Source organism: Schistocerca americana, chromosome 8 (genome assembly GCF_021461395.2).
Source record: "Schistocerca americana isolate TAMUIC-IGC-003095 chromosome 8, iqSchAmer2.1, whole genome shotgun sequence".
NCBI classification, from domain to species: domain Eukaryota; kingdom Metazoa; phylum Arthropoda; class Insecta; order Orthoptera; family Acrididae; genus Schistocerca; species Schistocerca americana.
The window spans coordinates 351,883,245-351,907,952 of record NC_060126.1 but is presented as its reverse complement, the minus strand read 5'-3'; the positions used below and the strand labels follow the sequence as shown (position 1 = coordinate 351,907,952).

Below are 24,708 nucleotides of genomic sequence, written 5' to 3'. Positions count from 1 at the left end.
GCATTATCGCTAAGCCATTTTCCTGTCTTGTTTATTGTCCTAGAAACACTCTGATGCCGATTATCCTTTTATAAAAATGCTAGTGTCATCAGCGAACATCACTGTTTCTGCAACTGTCAGGTGGTGGGGCAGATCATTTATGTACACCAGGGAACAACAGAGAACCCTGGGGCACTCCATAGCTAGTTTTTTTTTTTTTAATCTGAAAGATACTCTTGGCCTTCATGACATATTTTTACTTTGTGTTGTCTATCAAAGAGATAAGACTTGAACCATTTCAAGGCAAGTCCCCGGACCCCATAAAATTCTAGTTTCATAAGCAATAAGTCTGGATGATTAGATCAAATGCTTTAGATTAATCTAAGAATATCCCACAGCTTAATTTGTTCTTGTCCAACACATTTAGAACAATTTTCATGAATTGGAAGACTGCCATTTCTGTGGATCTGTTCTTTCTAAACCCATTTTGAGCATTAGTCAATATTTTATTTTTATTCAGGAAGTCAGCTAGCCTTTCATACATTACTCTTTCAATTACTTTAGAGAAACCTGACAATAATGACACTGGCCTATAATTATTTATGTCAGCTGTACTATCCTTTTTGTGAAGTGGTTTTATTATGGAGAGTTTTAGCTTTGATGGGAACACTCCTGTCCTGAAAGAAGTATTAATAATGTCAGTTAGGTGAGTATCTATACTGGTAGAACTATGTTTGATTACCTTGTCTGGAGTTCCATCAATACCACAAGGCATTTCATTTTTTAGTTTATTAATAGCATTTGTAACTTCACATTCTGTTTCTGGGTACAGAAACATTGTCTTTTCACAAGTAGGTACTTTTATGTTTTTGTTGTTTGAACTGCACAGACTTTTAATTAGGTTTGTTGCTAGCTTCACATAATGTTCATTGAATATATTGGCTACCTGCTGAGCATCTTCTATCACTTTACCTCCACTTCTAATTTTGAAATTATTGGTCTTGGTTTTACATTTTCCTACACTATTGTTTATAACCTTCCAAATCTATTTTGATTTATTGCTTCCCTTATTAATGTATGAATCACTGCTTAGCCTCTTTGCTGCCTGTAAAACTTTCCTATAGACCCTTCTATATTTCCTATAGTATGGTTTTATTGTTGTATTTATTTTAGCATGTTTGCTTATGTTTCTAAAGGTGGTTGCTGATTTTGTAATACCTTGTGTTACCCATGTTTGTCTTTTCACTGACTTTAATTCTTTTTAACGGGAACACTACATCATAGCAATATTTATAATCAGCGAGAAAACTATCTACATCATCAGTTTGTTCTATGCCCCACTGCACCCTTTTTAGCATACTATTAAATACCCTTATGTTGTTTGCATTAATCCTAATGGTATGTTCAGTTCCGGGTGTGCAAGTAATGCCACATCATCTATACTCCACATGGATGCTTAGAAAGCCAAAATCATTTCATCTGTCCATGAAACTGGTGAATTATCCCCTTGCTCTTCAGGCTGGTGAGTGCTGCTGTTAATGGCACTTGCAGCTTGGCTGTTTGAGGTAAATGTCAGTGGTAAAAATTGAGGACACCGATGAAACAACACAGTTCCTTGCAGGTTTATGGCTGGGTAATCTGCAGGGTGGCTTCAGCTTTCTCTGTCAAGGATAGTTAGCCTGACAACGTGATCCTTTGGCCCCAAAAATCAACTTGTGGTTGGCCAAAGATGTACTTGGTAGTGTTTAGAATGATGCCATGCCATTCCAATCCTCTGAACACTTCAGTAAGTTGCTTCTGATGTAGCTCCAGAGAGGAAGGGAAGACTAGAATGTCACTAAGATAAGCGAAGAAAAAGCTTAGCCCTTGTAGTGCGGAATCAATGACCCTTTCCTACATTTGCACTGCATTTCATAGGGCAAACGTCATGGGCTGACTCTCCAAAAGGCCAAAAGGAGTGACAATGGCTGTCTTTTGTATATCTTCTTCTGACATGGGAATCTCCATATATACTTTGCACAGTCTAAAACACTGAATACAGTTGTACCACACAATGCATAATTGTAGGTCCGAAGTAATGGTATGGGGTAATGATTCGGGTCAGTTCGAGCATTTAGAGCCTGATCATCACTACAATGGCACCATGTTCCATTCCTTTTGGTTATCAAGTGTAGTGGTGACGACCACAGATTAATTTATGGTCATATCATGCCTTCTCAAATTAGTCAAATTCCAATTTCTCTATGGCAAATCAATGTAGTGCCAATCGTCAAGGTCAGCAGGAGACTTGTTGACCTTCTGTAATCTGTACGTGATGCATCGTATAAAGGGGATCTCCTTCAGTGCTCCTGGAGGTCTTGTAAATTCTGGGAGAGCCCCTGCAATAAGTCGATGTACTTGTTGCTAGCGTGTTGTACGAGATTAGCCATGTGCACTGCCGCATCTCGCCAAAAACCTGCAGCTGTTAATCCAGTGCATCAGAACACATGTTTAATTCAGAACCAGAATCTGTGAGATATTCCTGCAAGGACATACAGTCACTGACGAAGGCTGAGATGATGCCTGGCCTACATCCAATTGCATTAGGATGTGAGCAGGGTATTGTACACTTCCTTTCCCAGTCCCAAAATCTCCTGTGATACCAGAAAATGGTGGGCTTGTCACTACCTGATGTTGAGGAAATGGTAGACGAGCGGTTTCTTGATTGCTTGTGATAATGACCCCTGTCGCTACTGCGGCCATGCCACACAAATAATTCTTCCACCTTTTTGGTCAGCAAATCCACTCTGGCAACATGTAACCGGCCCATTACCAAGTGCAACGACAAACTGTTGCATGCAGCCACCAATGTCCTCACTGGTGGAGGCATTATAGCATCAAATATTTCGCTAAGTCTGCTAAAGTGTCTAATGGCATGCCGGTTTGTGAAACAATAATAGCTTTCACATGGGGTGGCAAGCAATTAATCCACTGCGTGCACAAAAGACTGTCAGGCACGGTTCCCATATCCATGTTACTTCACACGTGTTGCAAATATTGTTAGGGTCTTCTGTCGCCAATGTGGGTCGGAACTTGTCTGATGCATTCTTCCTATTAAGTGAACAGCCATCATATCAGTACCGTTTTTAACTTCCGTCGTAGGAGTGGTGATCACATCTTTGATTTCCGCTGCGTATTTCTGTTCCAGCTGGATCACTACGATTGCGAATAAGATTGCGTCCGCCGTAATTCCGGCATGTTGGGGTCACCAAAGTCGAAGTCTGTGACCGTCCGAACAAATTATTGCAAGCGTACCGGTACCACTACCGCCAATGTAGCACTTTATGCAACTACACAGGGCGTTAGTTAAAGATGAATACTAGGTTGAGGCGTTTTACATGAAAGTAGTACAGACTCCACAACTAGAAACTCAGAAGTTAAAACAAACTCCACAACAAATTAACAACTATTCTAAGAGCTCCCAAGTGTCATAAAATACAGCGCCTCTGGCGGCTTAGGTCGAAGCACTTTGACAGTGTTACAAAATTACGCGCGGAAACCACACATCTTGCACTGCATTGGAGTGTCACTTCTATCCATCACACTCTCAATATGCTGATTTGTATACAAAACCATAACAGACAAAATGTCGTCATCTGTAAAGTAGTTGCAGCATTCCAAATGCACTCTTGCTGCTTTCGCTGCACCTACAGGCCCAGGCAATTTTCAAATAATATTGTGGGGCCTGAAATGTACTCTCTGTGTCAGTGGAACCTAATTCCACTTTGTCTCTTTGTTCCTTCCAATACAGTAATGGTCGTTTTTCTCCGTCGTCATCTTCCTCTGTTTCTGAATCTTCTGGCTGAACTTCGACTACGGTACGTCATTACAATCTGTATTCCCTTCATTTTCAAAATCTTCCTGAATTTCATTGTTATCCTCTTCGAACAACATCTTTTGGATTTCTTCAACATGATTTGAGTGGAGGAGGTTCTACAGCTTACTTAGCTTGCCATGATCAGGTAAGTCCTATATTAAATCACCAAATTCCTGTAAAATAACGGATTCAGGCGCAGTGTACTAGTTTGATACTCGATAGTCAAGCAGCCCTAACAGACGATTAAACGGTCCAAAAAGAAAATAAGTGCAGTTTACTTTTTAAATTAACTTTGTACTACTAACTAAGTTAAGTTGACAACCATAGAAATGAAATGTTGAAACGAAACGCGAACAGGTGCAATATATAAAAGTCAGCGACTTAACACATCTCAACAACGAATACTGAAGTACACAACAATCAAAAGACGCAGGAGAAAGGAAGCTATTAGCGAGTGGTGCCAAGGTTGCCAATTGTTCATAAATAATTTACAGCAACTCTTTACGTGTATCAGTTTGAATGCCGCGACGATGGAAGATTAATAAAAGCAATTAGTAAGAAAGCAGCTATTTTGAAAAAAGCTGCTGCCTCCTCTGTTTTATTACATAGCTGAAAATGAATTAGCAAGACAGCTGCTATTTTGAGAAAAGTTGCTGCCTCTCCATTTTTATTATATAGCTGTTGTTTGTTTGCTTTTAGGGGCAAAATATTTTGATTAGAACGATATTTTATAAAAAAAAAAACATTTTGATCTGTAAATACTGAGTCCTATTATTATCAGTTATTATTGTCCATTATTACTTGTCATACAGCTTAATAAAAAGCTAGTACCTGCAACATAGCTAACATAACGTTTTAACTGCTGAATCTAGTTGCTGAGGTACCATAATTAGTAGTAAGAGTAGCTAACGAGATGTTTCTAATGGATATGCTACTCTTTAGTTAAGGACCTACTAACTGTTGAACAAGCTTGTAAAATGATCTGTCGAGTGAATACACTAGTTCTAACTAAGTACATCATGACCCATGTCGACCACCTGTGCTAATTTCCATATAGCTAGGTTCTCTTCCATGGAGGTAAGAATAGGTCTCTTCACTCTAGCGAACTAGTGGTCTACTGGGACAAGGGACAGTGACCGAAACCGGTTGATGCAATAATAATAAAAGAAAAGTTATAAAATAGTATCTGTTTGCATTTCAGTTCACTACAACAGTCCACAACACAGTTCAGATATGAACTTTGATGTAGTTTGTTAAAAAACAAAATACATGCTTATCACATGGGTTAAATGAGGTTAAATGTGTACACAAAGCGGCTTTCAGTGTATGCGAAAAATTGAAATTGTCAGATGACCAATGTATTTTGTTCTGTTGCACAAGTAGGCACCTGAAAACTTTGTCCTCTCTGACCGCACTATTTCACCCACTGCATGTAACAAATTGCGCAAATGAACCATTTTGACATTTATCAGCGATAATGTATCTACAATGGAACAGGTGGCACGCCTGTCAAATGTGGTCAAACTGAGCAGTATGGTTGTTTTCTGAGTATGGAGGAGAATGGAGGACGGTGCAAATAATGGTTCGTACGCAAACAGACCAAATGCTTTTGTTAACATTCTTAATATGTTGACTAGTTAGTGAAAATGTACGAGCGAAACCTAATTAATTTTAGTTTCCACATTTAATTTCTTTCGCTATGGAAATAATGGCTGTTTGCGTATTCACGAGTGGGCGTCAGTGCTTAGGATGCCATATTACTCAGAAAACAGTTAACAGCTTCAGCTAAATAACAAATTGATTTATCTCTGCACGGTGCGGATTAATGATTAAGCCAAGTAGAAGTTGTGGTAGTTCCATACCAAATTCAAGGCCCCTCAGTTGTTGCCCCTGTCATCTGTGTTGACAAATCGTAACTGCGTTTGTTAGAATTGTTTAGTGTATGTTGCTTTCACACTTTTAATTGAAAGAAATTTTGGTCACATTGTGTTTTAAGTAAACATTGAGATAGTCAGCAGATATGGGTGTATTGGCACAGTCGGATTTGTTGTTACGTGTTGTGTAACAAAACACAGACTTGTTTAGCTGCATTTTGAGTTTCAAGCCTATGTATTCCAGGACTGAAATCATATATCACATGCGTATAAGATGTTTGAATAGTTAAATTTTGATTTAGTTACGTGAGAAATTGTATTCTAGGAGAAGTGGATACAAAATAGTAGGCCTAGACAGAGATCAGGGCGTGTATTGCATACTTTTCAGTCTGAATGTATCTGACACATTACATGTAATGACCTGTAAAGAGACTTAGTAATATAGGAATAATGCCCACCATAAAACCTTTAAAGTCTAAAAATATCGGTGATTATGACGAAATTTCGACTAGTAAATCAAAGTGTGTGTTTTTGTGTGTAGTAACATATGTGTAGCCAGTCGTTTATCTGTGAAAATTTCCCGAATAGTTGAATTAAGCCATTGTTTATGAAAAGAGAAAAAGAAATACCGTCCAGTTTAATTTTTGTCAGCAGTCTCGAAAAATTTAGAAAAACTAACTACACAATTGTCTTTGTAATCATCCGACTGCAAATATAGTGCCAGAGCTACAGTTCAGATTTCTAAACGGTTCGCATGTTCAAAAGGCTATCTTCAAATACAGTGAGAATATACGTAGTTCATCAAATTACTGGCTACTGACGTATTTTTTGTTATGTCACAGGCATTTGAATGCATAAATCACAACACTGTATCATTTAGAGCAAATTAAAATAGTATATTGTGACAGTAAATGCTGTAAAACCATTCAGATCATATATTTCTTACGGGAAATGACAGGTGTCAATAGGGAAGAGGTGTGTTAAGCCATCGGGCATCATCCAGCTGGGCTAACGAGATGTGGTGTTGCATCTGAGGGCCTGTACTTTTTCTTGTGCATAACAGTTATATCTAAACTTTAACATTATCAGATGCCAAGTTTGTTTTGTTTGCAAAGAACACAAACGTTGCAATAAATACCAAATGAAGATCAGTTAGTGGAATTTTTGTGGACGTTAATAAGTGGTGTATTGCCAGTTCTTTGTCACTGACCTTTTTTAACACACACTATGAAGAAGTTTAGAAATTTTAAGAGGTTTCCTGCCAATATATGCCCTATTGATAAGCAGATAGAAGAAGTTGAAAATGTTAAAATCTTGGGACGACAGCCTGATAGTATATTCACCCAGAAGAGAATACCAAAGATGTACTGAAGTTCCTAAAAAAATCTTGTTACATTGTGTATGTTATGGGACATAGGTGGTATATAAATAAATAAAAAAAAACCAGCATACAGTGCTTGCTTTTATTCCACAATGTCATGTGGGATTATGTATTTCTTGGGGTACCTTATGTTGTAAGACTTGTTTGTTGTGTGAACTTGAACATTCTGCAGAGGCCTATTTAGGGAACCAGTGATACTATTGCTTTCCAGTATAATTATTCCGTAATGGAATGTGTCATGAAAATCTTTTTAAAACCAACAGTTCAGTTCACAGAATCAACACTAGAAACAAGAATAATCTTCATAGATTTAAAGTCAGTAAACATTGGTTCAGAAAGGTGTCCGTTATGCAGGAACACTTGTTTCCGTAACTTGCCAGCAGCCATAAAGAGTTAAACTACTGATAAAGTTAAATTTAAGAGGAGCCTAAAGGACCTATTGGTGGTAAATTCCTGCTCCATTGATAAATGTGTTACTGGAAGTCGTAGATGTGCATATGTTAATATCGGATACTGTGGGTAGGCCTATTACATAGAATCTGACTTTCGTACAAATTCAGTACAATAATGCAATCATTGAAAATGAGTGTTGTAAAATGTTTCTATTTGATGGTGAGTGTTTTGACAGCCAAAGAATTATTTTATGCACCAGAATGTAATGGGACATATACATGATGAGTTGCAAGTTTGCTACTCCATTGTAAATGAAAGTATGTTTAAGATTTTTTGACTCAGCTATTCGTGTCGATGAGGACCATTTCAATTGTGATCTGTGGAAGACGCATTAGCATATTTATGTTTTGTGTAGGTATTGTTTTCCAACATGTTCTCCATCCTGTGTGATCTCCTCTCTTTGGATCTTTTGGAATGAACAGTACATCTAGTGTGTAAGAACATTTTCATCTTGAAGTTGATTATTGTGTGGCCATTAACACGTGTGACCTGTCCTGAATGCAAATGTGGTGTTTTATTACTGATACACCCTAGTCGTGTTTGGTAATTTTTGGGGAGACACGTGGAGGGGATGGGATATGAAATATATAGCCAATGGAATCATAGCATCGCCATAAAACCTAGGTGAGTGAGAAATGTAGTTTAGAATCTGTGGAACGTTGCACATTAGAATGAAAATTGGAGGACTAGTACTAATTCTGAATGTTTACTGCAAGAGAATTGTGCAATATAGACCAGCTTAACAATTTCAGATTTATCTGTAAGTAAGGAGTAACAATAAGATACGTGTAATGGTTAGTTGAGGTGATCAAAGTGTCCAGTTGTTTAATGGTCCAAGGAATCCAGTTTTATGGGTGTAGTAAAAATAAAAGTTGAATGCCATATATAAGAACAAAATTGACAACATTATAGCATTCTGAGATAGTTGGGCAGGATTTTGGGATACCTTTCTTTTCCACTTCCTCATACAGAATCATGACTCACTGTGCATTGTTGTTATCCTTTCTGTTAAATGTAAAAGGTCATTTTGTGACACTGACTAATTGGCATTACAGAAATTTCGGATTCACCCGTCTGCTTTGACCCATGACGTCATCAGTATGGCAGAAATGTCTACTACTAGCATGTACAGTGTGGAGACAATGACATTACTAAGTACACCTATCAGCAAACGCAAACAAAAATGTTTCACTCCAAAAATGAAATGAAACTAATGGAACAACCACAGAAAATTGGCAGTTCAGGGCAAGGACAAGCTGAATATGCAACACTAAGAAAACACTGCACCATCCTAAATCAAATAATATTTAAAAAAATTTAAATTACAACATTCCGTTAGACCAACAAAACCACAGGAATTGGTCATTTCCCTTGACCTGTGTAGCTCAACTGCAACTGTTGAAACCAACACCCACAACTCTGAAAAGTGGAACCAAAACCCCAACAGCTCATAAACACAAATACTCCACATTCACTACATGAACTAAAACACAGCTGACACACCATAAATATAAAACAGACAAAAAAATCACAGTCACTATAGAATAAAACAAAAACAAAAATTACTTACCAACAGAAGCCTCTGGCAGCACCACCTAGGTCGATCGCTGCCCCCCCCCCTCACCCCCCCACCCCTCACCTGAACTACTGAAACACCCACTCCTGCACTTCACTGTCGTCTCCATACCTAACAAAAAAGCTATAAAAGCAATTAGGCTTCTTTCCGCACAACAAACACCAAACTAAACAGACCTAACAAAAACCACAAACACACAAACAAAACAAGAAAAACCATAGTAACTCACTTAAAACACTTCCACAGCCTTCGTTACCACAGCAACTACCTCAATTCAAAACCATGTTAGCATGATGGCAACCAATACTCAAATGAACCCAACACTACATGTTAATCTCAGCACAGCCACTGCGCAAGGGCACCACCAAATACAAGAAGGCATCTATAGACACAACCAACTCAAAAACTTCACTCCCGAGTGATGTCACAAACCACAACACTGTTATGTCACGGGTCAAAGCAGAGGGATGGAATCAGATGCTCCAGTTGACCCTCATCAGTTGAAGTTATACTTGTATGAGCACTTTTTAGTAAATACACAATTTTAACACATTTGCAAGTTATGCTGCACAATCATCAAGTACGCTACTCCTTTTGCCATCCTCCCCATTTAGTTTTTCTTGCTATAAAAAAAAAAAAAAAAAAAAATCACTATTGAGACTGAAACAGAATAACATGTACGGTACACTTATTTGTGAGACTCCCTGTAAACACAAAACATTGTTTTTAGACTTTTACAGTTGTGACTTACTGTCTGCAAATTTGTTTTGTTTATGTAATTTTGATTTAAAATGTTTGTTATGATTGATTTTGATGTTTTGGGATGTTTTTCTGCTTCTTAGCTGTTCCTGGCTAGCTGCCCTGTTTGTTTCGGGCATTGATGAAATTTAACATTTCAGTGTGAAGCCTTGTTTCTTTCTCAGACTGTCATCTTAAAATCATTAATTTGTGAATTTTAACTTTGATCTGATCATCAACAAACTGTTTTTCATTTTTTTTAGTCTGTAAATATGTGACAAGCCAATTCTAATGATATGGAAAATATTGAGAGACAAGGTAAACTGTGTGCTCAAAAATATAATTCCATCTAAAAGAAACCAACTTTAAAAATGTAAGAGCTTGTCATTACAGACTGGTCGGTGGCTTCTCAGAATAGAACTACGAGAAAATTGTCGGTGAAAGTCTAAATCACCGCATACGTCATTGGTATACGTGTTTTGTGCAACAAAGTTATCAGCACTAGCTGTTAGGTATGATGGGAAGGAGAGAGGTCAGCTGCAATGGCTACACTGCTCATGAGAGAGCTGTGGACAGACAGTGTTTCCTGAAGGAATATTGTTGCATTATCATGTCAGTATATCACTACCTCTGAATTTGTAACACATTCAGAAGAAATGGGAAATTGTTTTGACAAAGTTTATTAATTTAATTTAAGCTGTGCTATGGGGTCCCAAACTAACCATAACCTTGTAACTCATGAAATATTCAAAATAAATAAATTTGTGATAACACAGATTATTAATGTAAATTTTGAAAGTCAAACTGCTTTAGTTAACCTAGGCCTCATGCTAAGTTACAGATCAGTCTGTCACCAAAGCCAGGTTTTTTAACTTTAACATTTATTGGCTGTGCTAACTCACAACCAAACTATCGCATAGCAGCCTTATAATTCATGACATATTCGAAAAAGGTCAAATACTTATGCTGTCAAAGATTACAAATTTCATTGCTGCAAGTGAAATCAGCAGCAATTTAATGTGTGTTATTAGGTTCCATCCTATCACAACCTCATAATTTGTGACATATTCGGAGGGAAAAAAATATTTATGCCAAGCATTGGCACTAGAAAATAATTTTCTTACCTCTCACTGGTTACTTGAAAGTATCATCCGATTGATTGCGTGAAACTAACATGAGCAATAGAGACATTACTGTGTCGGCTGCTGTCCCTAGCCAAAGCAGAAGTTTCTATGTTAAAATTAGAAGAAGAAATATATTTACCCATGTCCCTCCCAAAAGACAATGCATGCAAGCAAGCAAAGCATTGTGGCACCTGAAGCTATTGTCTCATAGCATAGTGAGGATGTAGCATGGCACGTCGTATGTGTGCAAAGATAGAGAACAGATGCCTTCAGACCAATTATGTTCCCAATTACAGTGTGGTACTCCATACTTAATTCATATATATAATTTCCTCTGCAATTGGCACATTCCTGTGGTGCTACTAAAGTTTTTTTATTAGCAGGTCACGGTAGCCAGTAGGATGGATACTTAAAGTCCATTAAAACGCGTATAAGTAATGTTTATGTAATCACTATAGTTGGTGGTGCTGTTTGTAACTTAGTGCTTTCAGTTGGTTCCTAGTTGAGGCCATGGTGACAGATTCCTAGCTTTGGGCTCAAAGGACTGACTGCTGTTATTTATAAGCCTGTTTGTGACAATAGAGAGATTGGGCATACTACACATTTGTGATAAATATCTGCTTTCAAACTTTGCAATAGTGTCATGTAGAATAGAACCATGGACCTTGCTGTTGGTGGGGAGGCTTGCATGCCTCAGCGATACAATTAGCCGTACCATAGGTGCAACTACAACGGAGGGGTATCTGTTGAGAGGCCAGACAAACATGTGGTTCCTGAAGAGGGGCAGCAGCATTTTCAGTAGTTGCAGGGGCAACAGTCTGGATGATCGACTGATCTGGCCTTGTAACTTAAACCAAAACGGCCTTGCTGTGCTGGTATTGTGAACGGCTGAAAGCAAGGGAAACTACAGCTGTAATTTTTCCAGAGGGCATGCAGCTTTACTGTATGGTTAAATGATGATGGCGTCATCTTAGGTAAAATATTCTATTGGTAAAATAGTCCCCTATTTGGATCTCCTGGTGGGGACTACTCGGGAGGACGTTGTTATCAGGAGAAACAAAACTGACATTCTGCAGATCGGAGCATGGAATGTCAGATCCCTTAATCGGGCAGGTAGGTTAGAAAATTTAAAATGTGAAAGGGATAGATCAAAGTTATAGTGGGAATTAATGAAATTTGTTGGCAGGAGTGCTTCTGCCTATGTGAATAAGGGCTATAAATACAAAATCAAATAATGGTAATGCAGGAGTAGTTTAAATAATGAATAAAAACATAGGAATGCTGATAAGCTACTACGAACAGCATGGTGAACACATTATTGTAGCCTAGCCAAGGTAGACACGAAGCCCGCACCCATCACAGTCATACAAGTTTGTATGCCAACTAGCTTCGCACATGAAGAGATTGAAGAAATGTATGATGCGATCAATCAAGTTATTCAGATAGTTAAGGGAGACGAAAATTTAATAGTCGTGGGGGACTGGAATTTGATTGTAGGAAAAGGAAGAGTAGGAAAAGTAGTAGTTGAATATGGACTAGGGGTTAAAAATGAAAGAGGAAGCCTCCTGGTAGAATTTTGCACAGAGTGTAACTTAATCATAGCTAACACTTGGTTTAAGAATTGTGAAAGAAGGTTGTATATGTGGAAGAGGCCTGGAGAAACTGGAAGGCTTAAGACTGATTTATATAATGGTAAGACAGAGACTTAGGAACCAGGTTTTAAATTGTAAGACATATCCAGGGGCAGATGTGGACTCTGACCACAATTTATTGGTTATGAACTGAAACTTCAATAAGGTAGGAATTTAAGGAGATGGGCCTGGGTAAACTGAAAGAACCAGAGGTTGTAGAGAGTGTCAGAGAGAGCATTAGGGAATCGTTAAAAAGAACAGAGGAAAGAATTACAGTAGAAGGGGAACGGGTAGCTTTGAGAGATGGAATAGCAAAGGCAGCAGAGGATCAATAAGGTAAAAAGATGAAGGCTAATAGGAATTCTTGGGTAACAGAAGAGCTATTGAATTTAATTGATGAAAGAAGAAAATATAAAAAATGCAGTAAATAAAGCAGGCGAAAAGGAAGACAAACGACTAAAAAATGAGATTGACGGGAAGTGCAATATGGCTAAGCAGGGATGGCTAGAGGACAAATGTAAGGATGTGGAGGCATGTATCAGTTGGGGTAAGATAGTTACTGCCTACAGGAAAATTAGAGAGACCTTTGGAGAAAAGAGAGCCACCTGTATGAATATCGATCTCAGATGGAAAACCAGTCCTAAACAAAGAAGGGAAAGGAGAAAGGCAGGAGGAGTATATAGAGGATCTATACTAGTTTCATATATTTGAGGGCAATATTATGGAAACGGAAGACGAAATGGGAGATGTGATAGTGCATGAAGAATTTGACAGAGCACTGAAAGACGTAAGTCGGTACAAGGCCCCGGGTGTGGACAACATTCCATTAGAACTATTGGTAGTCTTAGGAGAGCCAGCGATGACAAAACTCTTCCCTCTGGTGAGCAAGATGTTGAGACAGGAAAAATACCTTTGCACTTCAAGAAGATTGTAATAATTCCAATCCCAAAGACAACAGGTGTTGATAGGTGTGAAAATTACCAAACTATCATTTTAATAAGTCATGATGGCAAAAATAGTAACACAAATTCTTTACAAACGAGTGGAAAGACAGATAGAAGCTGACCTCTGGGAGGATCAGTTTGGATACCGTAAAAATGTTGGAACACACAAGGCCATACTGACCCTACGACTTACCTTAGATGATAGTTTAAGGAAAGGCAAACCTACGTTTCTAGCATTTGTAGGCTTAGAAAAAGTATTTGACACTGTTGACTGGAATACTCTTTCAAATTCTGAAGGTGGCAGGTGTAAAATACAAAGAGCAAAAGGCTGTTTACAATTTGTACAGAAACAATATGGCAGTTGAAAAGAGTGAAGGGGCACAAAAGGGAAGTAATAGTGGGGAAGGGAGTGAGACAAGGTTGTAGCCTATCCCCGATGTTATTCAATCTGTGTACTGAGCAAGTAGTAAAGGAAATAAAAGAAAAATTTGGAGTGTGATTAAAATCCATGGAGAAGATATAAAAACTTTGAGGTTTGCCGATGACATTGTAATGCTGTCAGACGGCAAATTACCTGGAAGAGCAGCTGAACAGAATGGACAATGTCTTGAAAGGAGGATAGAAGATGAACATCAACAAAAGCAAAGTGAAGATAATGGAATGTAGTCGAATTAAATCATGTGGTGCTGAGGGAATTAGATTAGGAAATGAGACAAGTAAGGTAGTAGATGAGTTTTGTTATTTGGGAAGAAAAATTACTGATTATGGTTGAATTAGAGAGGGTATATAAAATGTAGACTGGCTATGGGAAGGAAAGTATTTCTGAAGAAGAGAAATTTGTTAACATCTAGTATAGATTTAAGTGTAAATTTTTTTCTGAAAGTATTTGTATGGATTGTAGCCATGTATGGAAGTGAAACATGGACGATAAACAGTGTAGACAAGAAGAGAATAGAAGCTTTTGAAATGTGATGCTACAGAAGAATATTAAGAATTAGATGGGTAGATCACATAACTAATGAGGAGGCACTGAATAGAATTGGGGAGAAGAGGAATTTGTGGCACAACTTGACTTGCAGAAGGAATTAGTTGGTAGGACACATTCTGAGGCATCAAGGGATCACCAATTTAGTACTGGAGGGAAGTGTATGTGGTTTTTGTGGTTATGTGAGAGCGTATACTTAAATTCGAGAGAGAGGTAGCTGTGAGTTTTGCAGCTTCTCTGTGCTGTTTTGCCTGCCGGTAAGTGGTTCTTTTCTCATTTTGTTTGTTCCCAAATTCAGTTATTTGTTCAAGTAATATCCTTGTAACATTAAGAACAGATAAGATCATAGCCCCCCCCCCCCCCCCCCCCATGAACCATGGACCTTGCCGTTGGTGGGGAGACTTGCGTGCCTCAGCGATACAGATAACCGTACTGTAGGTACAACCACAACAGAGGGGTATCTGTTGAGAGGCCAGACAAACGTGTGGTTCCTGAAGAGGGGCAGCAGCCTTTTCAGTAGTTGCAAGGGCAACAGTCTGGATGATTGACTGATCTGGCCTTGTAACAATAGCCAAAACGGCCATGCTGTGCTGGTACTGCGAACGGCTGGAAGCAAGGGGAAACTACGGCCGTAATTTTTCCCGAGGGCATGCAGCTTTACTGTATGATTAAATGATGATGGCGTCCTCTTGGGTAAAATATTCCGGAGGTAAAATAGTCCCCCATTCGGATCTCCGGGCGGGGACTACTCAAGAGGATGTGGTTATCAGGAGAAAGAAAACTGACGTTCTACGGATCGGAGCGTGGAATGTCCGATCCCTTAATCGGGCAGGTAGGTTAGAAAATTTGAAAAGGGAAATGGATAGGTTAAAGTAAGATATAGTGGGAATTAGTGAAGTTCGGTGGCAGGAGGAACAAGACTTCTGGTCAGGTGACTACAGGGTTATAAACACAGTCAAATAGGGGTAATGCAGGAGTAGGTTCAATAATGAATAGGAAAATAGGAACGCGGGTAAGCTACTACAAACAGCATAGTGAACGCATTATTGTGGCCAAGATAGATACGAAGCCCACACCTACTACAGTAGTACAAGTTTATATACCAACTAGCTCTGCAGATGACGAAGAAATTGAAGAAATGTATGATGAAATAAAAGAAATTATTCAGATAGTGAAGGGAGACGAAAATTTAATAGTCATGGGTGACTGGAATTCGAGTGTAGGAAAAGGGAGAGAAGAAAACGTAGTAGGTGAATATGGATTAGGGCTAAGAAATGAAAGAGGAAGCCGCCTGGTAGAGTTTTGCACAGAGCACAACTTAATCATAGCTAACACTTGGTTTAAGAATAATGATAGAAGGTTGTATACATGGAAGAACCCAGGAGATACTAAAAGGTATCAGATAGATTATATAATAGTAAGACAGAGATTTAGGAACCAGGTTTTAAATTGTAAGACATTTCCAGGGGCAGATGTGGACTCTGATCACAATCTGTTGGTTATGACCTGTAGATTAAAACTGAAGAAACTGCAAAAAGGTGGGAATTAAAGGAGATGGGACCTGGATAAACTGAAAGAACCAGAGGTTGTACAGAGTTTCAGGGAGAGCATCAGGGAACAATTGACAGGAATGGGGGAAAGAAATACAGTAGAAGAAGAATGGGTAGCTTTGAGGGATGAAGTAGTGAAGGCAGCAGAGGATCAAGTAGGTAAAAAGAAGAGGGCTAGTAGAAATCCTTGGGTAACAGAAGAAATATTGAATTTAATTGATGAAAGGAGAAAATATAAAAATGCAGTAAATGAAGCAGGCAAAAAGGAATACAAACGTCTCAAAAATGAGATCGACAGGAAGTGCAAAATGGCTAAGCAGGGATGGCTCGAGGACAAATGTAAGGATGTAGAGGCTTATCTCACTAGGGGTAAGATAGATACCGCCTACAGGAAAATTAAAGACACCTTTGGAGGAAAGAGAACCACTTGCATGAATATCAAGAGCTCAGATGGAAACCCAGTTCTAAGCAAAGAAGGGAAAGCAGAAAGGTGGAAGGAGTATATAGAGGGTCTATACAAGGGCGATGTACTTGAGGACAATATTATGGAAAATGGAAGAGGATGTAGAGGAAGATGAAATGGGAGATGCGATACTGCGTGAAGAGTTTGACAGAGCACTGAAAGACCTGAGTCGAAACAAGGCCCCCGGAGTAGACAACATTCCATTGGAACTACTGACGGCCTTGGGAGAGCCAGTCCTGACAAAACTCTACCATCTGGTGAGCAAGATGTATGAAACAGGCGAAATACCCTCAGACTTCAAGAAGAATATAATAATTCCAATCCCAAAGAAAGCAGGTGTTGACAGATGTGAGAATTACCGAACAATCAGTTTAATAAGCCACAGCTTCAAAATACTAACACGAATGGAAAAACTAGTAGAAGCCGACCTCGGGGAAGATCAGTTTGGATTCCGTAGAAATACTGGAGCACGTGAGGCAATACTGACCTTACGACTTATCTTAGAAGAAAGATTAAGGAAAGGCAAACCTACGTTTCTAGCATTTGTAGACTTAGAGAAAGCTTTTGACAATGTTGACTGGAATACTCTCTTTCAAATTCTGAAGGTGGCAGGGGTAAAATACAGGGAGCGAAAGGCTATTTACAATTTGTACGAAACCAGATGGCAGTTATAAGAGTCGAGGGACATGAAAGGGAAGCAGTGGTTGGGAAGGGAGTAAGACAGGGTTGTAGCCTCTCCCCGATGTTATTCAATCTGTATTTTGAGCAAGCAGTAAAGGAAACAAAAGATAAATTCGGAGTAGGTATTAAAATCCATGGCGAAGAAATAAAAACTTTGAGGTTCGCCGATGACATTGTAATTCTGTCGGAGACAGCAAAGGACTTGGAAGAGCAGTTGAACGGAATGGATGGTGTCTTGAAGGGAGGATATAAGATGAACATCAACAAAAGCAAAACGAGGATAATGGAATGTAGTCGAATTAAGTCGGGTGATGCTGAGGGAATTAGATTAGGAAATGAGACACTTAAATTAGTAAAGGAGTTTTGCTATTTGGGGAGCAAAATAACTGATGATGGTCGAAGTAGAGAGGATATAAAATGTAGACTGGCAATGGCAAGGAAAGCGTTTCTGATGAAGAGAAATTTGTTAACATCGAATATAGATTTAAGTGTCAGGAAGTCATTTCTGAAAGTATTTGTATGGAGTGTAGCTATGTATGGAAGTGAAACATGGACGATAAATAGTTTGGACAAGAAGAGAATAGAAGCTTTCAAAATGTGGTGCTACAGAAGAATGCTGAAGATTAGATGGGTAGATCACATAACTAATGAGGAGGTACTGAATAGGATTGGGGAGAAGAGGAGTTTGTGGCACAACTTGACCAAGACATAGACATATTCTGAGGCATCAAGGGATCACCAATTTAGTATTGGAGGGCAGCGTGGAGGGAAAAAATCGTAGGGGGAGACCAAGAGATGAATACACTAAGCAGATTCAGAATGATGTAGGTTGCAGTAGGTACTGGGAGATGAAGAAGCGTGCACAGGATAGAGTAGCATGGAGAGCTGCATCAAACCAGTCTCAGGACTGAAGACCATAACAACAACATCATAGAGCTTCATTTGACCTGAGGTCATAAAATGTATACAAAGTCCCAACAATGTTACCTTCTTACATTGCAAAGCATGTGAATGAGAACCCGTATTTGGTGTCTCTTGTTTAGGGCATGTTCTGTGAGCATGTGTTAAGTGCATGTGTTTCACAATTCTCTATTATTCGTGTTCTAGTGTGCTGTCTATTATGCCGTTCCAGGAGCCCTAGTTGTGAGGGGCTATGTACTTCTGTTGCAACAAATTATTTTGTGTGAAATTTCTGAACAGTGTGTGAAACATTTTAACAATGTTGATCTTCCAGTATGCATGTCATTGTAGCTGGAATGCTATATAATCAGTTTGTGCTTTTCATATTGTTATTTCCACAGATATTTTGTGTATCACAAAATGTCAATCTCAATATTATATAATGCATTAGCAGTTCAGATTAGTATCTGTACTCATTTTTAATGTGATTGTCATTAGTTGAGATGTCATTAGTTGAGATAGTGAACTACGAGATTTGTCGAGAAAGTAACGTCACTGGTTCTGCTCCGATACTACTATTATTCATAGTGATGGGACAGTTACATCCACAGTGCAGCACTCATAGCAACAATAGTACCTATTCAAATTCTGCGAATACTGAGGAAATCTGCTGCCAAAATATTTCCAGTGATGGAGCAGGCGTTTCCGTTAAAATGGCACGTGTTTCAGTGGCACAAGGCGTTTCTGAAAGGCTAGGATGACGATAACGAACTTGCTCTAGACGCTTCTCAGTGACAAAATGTGAAGTGGGTCTCGTATGCATGAACTATTGAATGCAGACTGTAGAACAGGTGTTTATCTGATAGCCCCTATTCTGGATATAGCTAGAACAGTTGGCAGTGAAATTGTGACTGAACAATGGCAGATGAAGAAAATCTGTGCAAAACACGTCCCAACAATTTTTATGGATGAATGCAATTCCAACAGAATGATTATTTGTGAAGAACTTGCAGAATTGTGTAGAAATGATGCTACTTTTGTTGGACTGTGTTACAGCAGGAAGCAAGTTGTGGGTTTTCATATACAATCCTGAGGTGGAGATATTGCTCAGAGTGGCCACATCATAGACACCACACCCAAAAAAGGCACAGATGAGGGTAGGTCCAAATGGAAAGCACACCTCACAGTCCTTTATGAAGGTAGTGACATCATCCAATATGAGTTTGCACTTGTCAGATAGGCTATCAATGGTGCCTTTTTTGTGGATGTACTGAAAAGGTTGATGGAAAGTGCTGTGTATGTCAGACCACACATTGCTTGTTCTTGAGAGCTCCATCAAGAGTGCCCAGCCACACTGCTTTCGTAGTCAGAATTTATCTGTGCAAAATGATGTGGTAACTCGTCCCCATCCCTTGTAAAACCCCAACGTCATTCCAGCAGACTTTTTTCTCCAGTGCATGATACCTTGAAAGGACACTGTTTCAAGACCACAGACAAAATGAAAGTGGCTGTCAAGTATGCCCTAATGGATTTTCTAACCCAGGCCTTCAGGACGCCTGCAATCCTTGGAAAGTTTGTTGAAAAAATGTATTGACACAGATGGGCCTTTGGAAGAAATTTGATGTGTTGTTCCACTCTGAGCAATAAATTAGTTTGTGTGGGCTTACTGACATTACTAACTGACAAACCTTTTGTGGTATAATTTCTTAGAGTGAGCCTCCGAATACTATTCCATGTGTTGCTGACATTACTGGATCAGGTATTTCTACAGTTTAGGTTTCAGGTACTTCTTTATTTAAGTAGACATGAAAGCATATTGCTTCAGTAGAAGAGATAAATCATAATTTTATTTGTTTCAGATGATGCTGGTGACCCAGCAAATACAGAAAATTCCATTTGTGCCGGGTGCCTAAATGTTCTTGATGAAGATGAAGTTATTCAGGCATTAAACCAAGAGTGGCATGTTGAATGCTTTCGGTATGTAAAAATGTGTCGCATATATTAACTATAGTCTGATTGAAATTACTTGATAATTGATGTCTGTCACTTACTGCTACAATGTTGCCACATCCACTGCTTGCTAGTGCTCGGTCGTAGGTGACACATGGCGGGTCACTTAACATATGCTGTTAGTATGTAATGCAGGGCAATGTTGGAAGTAGCCGCCATGAGGTATGACAGAACTGGGAGATGTTCTCTCGATGGCTGATTTAAAGCGAGCAATGACTGAACTGCGGCAGATGATGGGTTTTGTAGCCCTGAATTTGTATCCTAACCTAACCCCAACCTCATGTGCACAATGTCTCTGAGAAAATGGCGATCAACAATCTGCGGCAGAAGTAAAATCAGGATCGCTTTGTTCATGGCATTTAAGGCTAACTTCTACAAGCAAACTCAAGAAAGAAAATTTTTATAACATGTTTCTTTGCGTAGCCATCTTCTGCAGCAAAATTTCAGTTTTAGTGGTAAAAGGGAACTATAGTTTCATGCTGTCATCGGTTACCTGAAACTACCCACACACAGGCTACATGGAATGCCATGGCACCAACCAGTGAGCAGCTCTTGTTAGCACTTGGTTGCAGATAATAGGCGACACAAGTAGACTTTAAATGGGGGAGGGAGGGGATGGGAATAAAAATAAGATCAAATAAAAAAATCAATACAATGACGAAAATGGTGTGGCAAAGTATTAGGAATATAAAATTACATTGAAACCAATTAATTGAATAAAACTAATAATTGGTCTTTTGATTATATATAATAAAAAAATGTCGATGCAGTTGACAAAATCCAAACCATCAACCTTCTTGATGTCGGGTTTATAGGCTAACCAGTATGATATGCCATTACACTGCAAAACACTGTTGTAATTATGACTCTAGCGTCCCAGTAAAAGTGCATGTGTGTCACAATTCTGGTGAATAGTAAAGAAGCCAGCATGATGTGGGATGTGTATAATATGGATTTGTGGATTGACAAAGTTTAAAAGTTTTGTGGCCACAACAACAACGTGAATAGCAAGAACTTGAAAAATGGGCCTCCACCGAGATGCTGCTATCTAAGCAAATAGTTTGAACTGAAAAAAATTCAGAATTGTTCATTAGTTGGAGATGAAATGTTGTTTCCAATAAATTCGAGGTACAGATTATTTCCCGAAATTGCTTTATTCGCACACAAGATGTTCGGTGGTGAAAAATATGTAAACAAAGCTCTACATGCTGTGCTGTTGGTGGTTGGTAACAAACTGCCCTTCATGCTTATAAAAACCTGTGGTATTTCAATGATTTACAATAACAATTGACAATCAGAACTTCCAAAGTTAATAGTGTGTGAAAAAATTAATTCTCATACATAGAAAAGTAATGAAAATAATTCTTTGCAGCTTTGTGTGGACGTGGACATAATTTCACTAAGTATTCTGAGGTAATTTAGAAGTTTCCAGAAAATAACAATACATATTATATTTTAGCCATCCCATGGACCATGGACCTTATCATTTGTGGGGAGGCTTGCGTGCCTCAGCGATTCCTATAGCCGTACCGTAGGTGCAACCACAACGGAGGGGTATCTGTTGAGAGCCCAGACAAACATGTGGTTCCTGAAGAGGGGCAGCAACCTTTTCAGTAGTTGCAGGGGCAACAATCTGGATGATTGACTGACCTGGCCTTGTAACACTAATCAAAACAGCCTTGCTGTGCTGGTGATGCGAACAGCTGAAAGCAAGGTGAAATTAGAGCCATTATTTTTCCCGAGGGCATGCAGCTTTACTGTATGGTTAAATGGTGATGGCGTCCTCTTGGATAAAATATTATGGAGGTAAAATAGTCCCACATTTGGATCTCCAGGCGTGGACTACTCAAGAACACGATGTTATGAGGAGAAAGAAAACTGGCGTTCTACGGATTGGAGCGTGGAATGTCAGATCCCTTAATTGGGCAGGTACATTAGAAAATTTAAAAACGGAAATGGATAGGTTAAAGTTAGATATAGTGGGAATTAGTGAAGTCCGGTGGCAGGAGGAACATGACTTCTGGTCAGGTGAATATAGGGTTATAAATGTAAAATCATATAGGGGTAATGCAGGAGTAGATTTAATAATGAATAGGAAAATAGGAACGCGGGTAAGCTACTACAAACAGCATAGTGAACGCATTATTGTGGCCAAGATAGACACAAAGCCCATGCCTACCACAGTAGTACAAGTTTATATGCCAACTAGCTCTGCAGATGACGAAGAGATTGATGAAATGTATGACGAGATAAAAGAAATTATTCAGATAGTGAACGAGACGAAAATTAATAGTCATGGGTGACTGGAATTTGATAGTAGGAAAAGGGAGAGAAGGAAACATAGTAGGTTAATATGGATTGGGGGAAAGGAATGAAAGAAGCAGCCGCATGTTAGAATTTTGCACAGAGCATAACTTAATCATAGCTAACACTTGGTTCAAGAATCACGAAAGAAAGTTGTATACATGGAAGAAGCCTGGAGATACTAGGAGGTATCAGATAGATTATATAATGGTAAGCCAGAGATTTAGGAACCAGGTTTTAAATTGTAAGACATTTCCAGGGGTAAATGTGGACTCTGACCACAATCTATTGGTTATGAACTGTAGATTAAAAATGAAGAAACTGCGAAAAGGTGGGAGTTTAAGATGGGACCTGGATAAACTGAAAGAACCAGAAGTTGTAGAGAGCATCAGGGAGAGCATTAGGGAACGATTGACAAGAATGGGGGAAAGAAATACAATAGTAGAAGAATGGGTAGCTTTGAGAGATGAAATAGTGAAGGCAATCAAGTAGGTAAAAAGATGAAGACTAGTAGATATCCTTTGGTAACAGAAGAGATACTGAATTTAATTGATGAAAGGAGAAAATATAAAATGCTGTAAACGAAGCAGGCAAAAAGGGATACAAAAGTATCAAAAATTAGATCAACAGGAAGTGCAAAGTGGCTAAGCAGGGATGGCTAGAGGACAAATGTAAGGATGTAGAGGCTTATCTCACTAGGGTTAAGATAGATACTGCCTACAGGAAAATTAGAGACCTTTGGAGCAAAGAGAACCACTTGCATGAATATCAAGAGCTCAGATGGAATCCCAGTTCTAAGCAAAGAAGGGAAAGCAGAAAGGTGGATGGAGTATATAGAGGGTCTATACAAGGGTGATGTTCTTGAGGACAATATTATAGAAATGGAAGAGAGTATAGATGAAGATGAAATAGGAGATACGATACTGCGTGAAGAGTTTGACAGTGCACTGAAAGACCTAAGTCGAGACAAGGCCCCGGGAGAAGACAACATTCCATTAGAACTACTGACAGCCTTGGGAGATGCAGGCCTAGTAAAACTCTACCGTCTGGTGAGAAAGATGTATGAGACAGGCGAAATACCCTCAGACTTCAAGAAGAGTATAATAATTCCAATCCCAAAGAAAGCAGGTGTTGACAGATGTGAAAATTACCGAACTATCAGTTTAATAAGTCACAGCTGCAAAATACTAACACGAATTCTTTACAGACGAATGGAAAAACTGGTAGAAGCCGACCTCGGGGAAGATCAGTTTGGATTCCGTAGAAATATTGGAACACGTGAGGCAATACTGACCTTACGACTTACCTTAGAAGAAAGCTTAAGGAGAAGCAAACCTACGTTTGTAGCATTTGTAGACTTAGAGAAAGCTTTTGACAATGTTGACTGGAATACTCTCTTTCAAATTCTAAAGGTGGCAGGGGTAAAATACAGGGAGCAAAAGGCTATTTACAATTTGTACAGAAACCAGATGGCAGTTATAACAGTTGAGGGGCATGTAAGGGAAGCAGTGGTTGGGAAGGGAGTGAGACGGGGTTGTAGCCTATCCTTGATGTTATTCAATCTGTACATTGAGCAGGCAGTAAAGGAAACAAAAGAAAAATTTGGAGTTGGAATTAGAATCCACGGAGAAGAAATAAAAACTTTGAGGTTCGCCGATGACATTGTAATTCTGTCAGAGACAGCAAAGGACCTGGAAGAACAGCTGAACGGAATGGACAATGTCTTGAAAGGAAGATATAAGATGAACACCAACAAAAGCAAAACGAGGATAATGGAATGTAGTCGAATTAAATCGGGTGATGCTGCAGGAATTATATTAGGAAATGAGACAAAGTAGTAAACGAGTTTTGCTTTTTTGGGAGCAAAATAACTGATGATGGTCGAAGTAGAGAGGATATAAAATGTAGACTGGCAAATTTGTTAACATCAAGTATAGATTTAAGTGCCAGGAAGTCGTTTCTGAAAGTATTTGTATGGAGTGTAGCCATGTATGGAAGTGAAACGTGGACGATAAATAGTTTAGACAAGAAGAGAATAGAAGCTTTCGAAATGTGGTGTTAGAGAAGAATGCTGAAGATTAGATGGGTAGAACACATAACTAATGAGGAGGTATTGAATAGGATTGGGGAGAGGAGGAGTTTGTGGCACAACTTGACTAGAAGAAGGGATCGGTTGGTAGGGCATATTCTGAGGCATCATGGGATCACCAGTTTAGTGTTGGAGGGTAAAAATCGTAGAGGGAGACCAAGAGATCAATA

At 39.0% G+C, this 24,708-nt stretch overlaps 1 protein-coding gene and 1 long non-coding RNA gene across 2 annotated transcripts in view; one reads left to right on the top strand and one right to left on the bottom strand.

Annotated features, from left to right (window-relative positions):
• Positions 1-24,708, bottom strand: part of LOC124545299 — a 103,075-nt gene that overhangs the window by 15,754 nt on the left and 62,613 nt on the right. The gene's annotated exons all lie outside the window — the stretch shown is intronic.
• The window catches only part of LOC124545298 (LIM domain kinase 1), a 181,397-nt gene continuing 162,048 nt past the window's right edge, over positions 5,360-24,708 (top strand). The window contains exons 1-2 of the mRNA XM_047124194.1: positions 5,360-5,417; positions 19,995-20,112. Coding sequence (XP_046980150.1) covers positions 5,396-5,417; positions 19,995-20,112 — 140 coding nt within the window. The 5' untranslated portion in view covers positions 5,360-5,395. The remainder of the gene's footprint in view (positions 5,418-19,994; positions 20,113-24,708) is intronic.